Below are 4744 nucleotides of genomic sequence, written 5' to 3' on the forward strand. Positions count from 1 at the left end.
AACATAACACTGTAGCTTCATTTTTAAATTGTTGCAAAATTTGTATTAAACTGATGAAAATTAGAAGATTAGAAAAATTAGGAATTAACAGCTAAGGCTAGGTCACCGCTCGGTGTTCAACAATGAGCGAAGCGAATGACATATTACGAATCACCTATAAATAGCCTCGAAGTGAAAAATGTAAATCAATCAAACGAGAAAACAAAAGGCCTGATTTTACCAAATTATGAACGAAAAACAAAATGAAATACACTAACAAACGGCTACCACTGAAACATTGCCTCCTGACTCTGGACAGGCACATACAGATGTGACAACGTTAAACTAGCTTGAATGCATCAAGCCGCCAATATCCTTAGACAATACTGTAACAGTTACATAAAAACAAAGTATTAAGTCATTTGGAAAGGGCCTAATAAAAAAAAAAACAAGACCGAACGTGGCAGGGTACTTATACATCCCCACAACAAAAAAAACAAAATGTTCCCTTTTCCCTTTTCCCTTTTCTCTTTTCATTTTTATTAAGTGTGACGTATCAACGAGCCCTGCATGTTGATTTCTCCTCAGAAACTTTTTGGCAATATTAGACCAAACTATACTTAAATCATATTCAGGGTTGTGTAGTTTGTATCAGAATGTATCTGATAACCCCGCCTATACAAGCAATATGGCCACCATTACTAAAAATAGAACATGGGGGTAAAATGCATTTTTTTGCTTATATTTTTGAAACTAAAGCATAAAAAGCAAATCTGACACGTATAAAAATGTTCATCAGGTCAAGACCTATCTGCCCTGAAATTTTAAGACGCATCGGACAACCTATTGTTGGGTTGCTGCCTCGGAATTGGTAAATTTATGGAAATTTTAGAGTTTTTGATTATTATCTTGAATATTATAATAGATAGAGATAAACTATTAGTTACAAAATTGTTCAGCCAAGTAAGTTCTACAAATAAGTCAACACAACCAAAATGGTCAATTGATCCCTTTAGGAGTTATTGTCCTTTATAGTCAATTTTGCCAATTTTTGTAATCTTTTACAAAAATCTTCTAATCTGAAAGTTTTGAGAAAAATTTAACCAAACGTGGCCACAATAAGGTATGTAGTTAAAAAAAAGATGTTAGATAACCCTCCCTGCCTACCAACCAACATGGCTGTCATTGGTAAAGATAGAACATAGGGATAAAAAGCAAGTTTTGTCTATTTTTATTTGAACCGTTATACAAAGAGAAAATCTGAAAGGAAAAAATATGTTCAAATTAATGAGCTTCACCAATTGTCTATTTATATACGTCACAACTGTTAGACAAATTCGTATAGGAGTTATCACCCATATGACACATTTTACGATTTTTTTTCTTCATTTTTGTCTTTTATCATGAAAAGTTTAACTATAAATATATTTAGAAAGAATTTTTTTTCAGTTAAGCCTCATTATGATAGATAAATAAACACTCTAAATCACAAAAATGATCAGCAAGGCAAGATCTATTAATTAGTCAAAGAAACTAAACAGACTAAAAGATCAGCAATACTCAGTAGCTCAACTAAATAGAGATTTTTGTTATAGTCTTTTCTCGTCTACTATTTTAGAGAGTGTCCTTTGTTTGACTTACTCATAGACCAAGGTGAGCGACACATGCATAGAAATTAATTTAAAAGAAAAGAGAAAAATGACATAATATCTTTTTTAAATTTGTGTAAATAGATATTAGAAGTGAAGTTCCACTACCCAGACCCTTGTCTATGTTTACCAACAATTTTTACTAGATATAGAAAAACAATTTACTGACTTGGAAATGTTGAGTATAAATGTGAAAAAGATTGTGCTTATTTGACTCCTATTTAGTTTTTAGTTCATATGCATGTTGTTTATATTTAAGCAATGTTAAAAAGAGAGCAATTATGCTAAATATTGAAAAATATATAAAATTTATATTCAATCATTCGTTTTTCATTTTTAATCCTTTCTTAGATGAAAAAAAAATGGATATGTTGATATTGGTTGATGGTATTACTTTCCTAAATCTATTTATAAAACATTTTTAGGGCTTGTGACAAAATATCAACTATAGATCGTAATACAACAGCACACCTTTTAAAAATAATCATTTCGTATTTTTCATTTTTTTCTTGTTTTGAATATGGAATTTACATGTCGACAGTCACACTATATGTTATAAATGACCAGACACCAGTGTGGAGGTTTACCTGTAACCTTATGTGTCTATAAGGGAAGTTGTAATAATTAGAACACATTGCGTATTAATATTTTTAGTATATAAACCAGAATTTTTCGCTGTATTATCACTGAGTTCTCCACCCAGCAAACATGTAAGTTCAGTATAACTCTAGTGATAACAACTCAAAAATAACTTAATTAGTTATTTTTTCATGTACTCAATTCACTTTTTTTTTCAAAATTTCCGAGAAAAAAAAACATTAATTGATAATCATTCAAATTTTTTAATATTTACATAAATTTCTTTTTCAAATAAAGATAATAACTGAACGAATGGTAGTTCTTAATTTATTTTTTCGATATTTATATAATATATTTCTAGAATTAAAAGTACCTAAACAAGTAAAATAGATATATAATCCTCAGGCTAAACAACAACATGAAATGTCATGATATCAATGATGTAAAAATATTAATTCAAACGAAATTAAGTTCTTTTAAAAGAATATTTTAAAGGATAAAAAAGGAAGGATGTTTAGAAGTATATTTTTTTCAATTTAACCAAGTGAAAGGTTATTGAAAAAAAGAGAAAATACATAACCAAAGATAATCTCAAAGGTAGACAGACAACACCGCTATTCAAGAAACAAAATATCCGAAAAACAACACAAGCCACACAGAACGATGGAGAGGGCATTTTTTGCAATTATAAAATATCTTATGCAGTTGTATGTCATTTCATTTGATGATATAGTTATATTTTATTTTCAGAATGAAAGCCACACTTGCCGTTGTCTCCGTCTTGGGTCTTTTTGCCCTAAACTGTGTTAGTGCTGAAGGTTACGGCAATGGAGGTGGATGGTCCGGGTATGGTAACCAAGGATACGGAATGGGAGGTTACCAAGGATACGGTAAATCAGGTGGTTACCATGGATACTCCGGATATGGAAAGAAGGGAGGTTACGTTGACGAAATCACACACTACCAACCTCTCCCAGTTTATGGAGGCGCTATGGCTGGTCCATATGCCGGTGGATATGGTGGAGATTTGACTGGTGGTATTGGTGGAGGAATGGACGGTGGTCTGTTCGGACAAGGTGGAGGCCTCCGTAAGTTCTGGTTTTCATCGATGATATACTAGTGTATATATCTTTTACGATAGGCTCTTACTTGGATTGAGATCTGTCTCATTGGCACTCATACAACATCTTCTCATTTCTACCTATTTAATATCTTTAAAAATGATTCACATAGACAAATATACTTTGATTTTCTAAATCTTCTAGAATGTCATGGCTTATATCCTTCTTGTGCCGCAAAGTTATACTAAGTTTTGTAAGATATTGAAAAAGAGGGGTGAAAGATACCAGAGGGTCATTCAAACTCATAGATTGAAAATAAACTGATAACACTATGCCTAAAAAATAATAAGTCAAACAGACAAACAGACAAATAAAAGTACAGAAGACACACCATAGAAAATTAAAGACAAAGCAACACGAACCCCACCAAAAACTGGGGGTAATCACAGGTGCTCCGGAAGGGTAAGCCGATCCTTCAGAACACCCGTCGTGTTGCTTATGTTATTATAAATGCGGAAAACTACATATATATTCTCAATAGTTAAGGGCCCTTTATTTATGAAATACAATGATTTGATTTGATATGATTTGAATGGTGAATGTTAATTATAACTATTTCTTTATTTCAGTGATGTTTTTCGTCTTGCTTCTTCTTTTGAACAACAACAATGGCAATGGTTTATTCGGTCGTTAAACTAAAAACTAGAAGAGTTTAGAAGCCAGTGATTATATGAGAAGCAACTTAAGATCTTGTGAACTGTAAATTGACTGTATACTGTGTATTGAAATGAAGAAACAATTGGATACTGTTACAATTCTGATAAAAAATGTAAAATTCAATGCATTGTTATTGTGAAATTGTGAAACATGAAAAATAAAACATAAATATTAATTTTGCAAGTTTTCTATTGCACTGTCAAAATGCCTTGAAATATTTCACTGAAGTTTTCAAACACTAATTTTACTAGCATTCGGGAATTTCATGATCACTTTCTGCAGATTTTTACAGGTTAAGAAACAAAATGATTTTGGGTTGTTCATCGATTTACGTTTGAGCTTTCAAAAATGGCTGCTTTCGGATGTCAAAATGAAGTTGCAATAAAAATGATACCCCTTCATATTGTACAGGTATCAATTTATCATTCATGAGTAGATAGTTTTTGCAAATGATTAAAAGTGACATTAGGATATAAGATCAACAACATATAAAGCACAAATTAAACAGCAATTGAGAAAGCGACACATGCAGATACGATAAAGAATTCTTAGAAGCAGAACACTCTTTAGTAACCTGGTTATATGTATATAATATGACCAGTAGCCAATGTCTATCGAAACAGAAACGGTTGTCAAAATACATTTGTGTTTCTTGAAATATGAATAGTAGATATAGAAAAATATCAAGTAAGTATTATCCAAAATAAATTGCGGTTAAAAAAATTTGTGATTTAAATCTGTTCAAAGTTTTGATTTTAC

General features: G+C 31.2%; 1 protein-coding gene across 1 annotated transcript; it reads left to right on the forward strand.

Annotated features, from left to right (window-relative positions):
• The first annotated feature begins 2203 nt into the window (after positions 1-2203).
• Positions 2204-4160, forward strand: LOC134721062 (uncharacterized). The gene is made up of 3 exons (XM_063583772.1): positions 2204-2338; positions 2958-3295; positions 3898-4160. The coding sequence occupies exons 2-3, from the start codon at positions 2959-2961 to the stop codon at positions 3960-3962; spliced, it is 402 nt and encodes a 133-aa protein (XP_063439842.1). The 5' UTR covers positions 2204-2338; position 2958; the 3' UTR covers positions 3963-4160.
• The last annotated feature ends 584 nt before the right edge of the window (positions 4161-4744 follow it).

This window comes from Mytilus trossulus, chromosome 6 (assembly GCF_036588685.1).
Source record: "Mytilus trossulus isolate FHL-02 chromosome 6, PNRI_Mtr1.1.1.hap1, whole genome shotgun sequence".
In the NCBI taxonomy this organism is placed as follows: Eukaryota; Metazoa; Mollusca; class Bivalvia; order Mytilida; family Mytilidae; genus Mytilus; species Mytilus trossulus.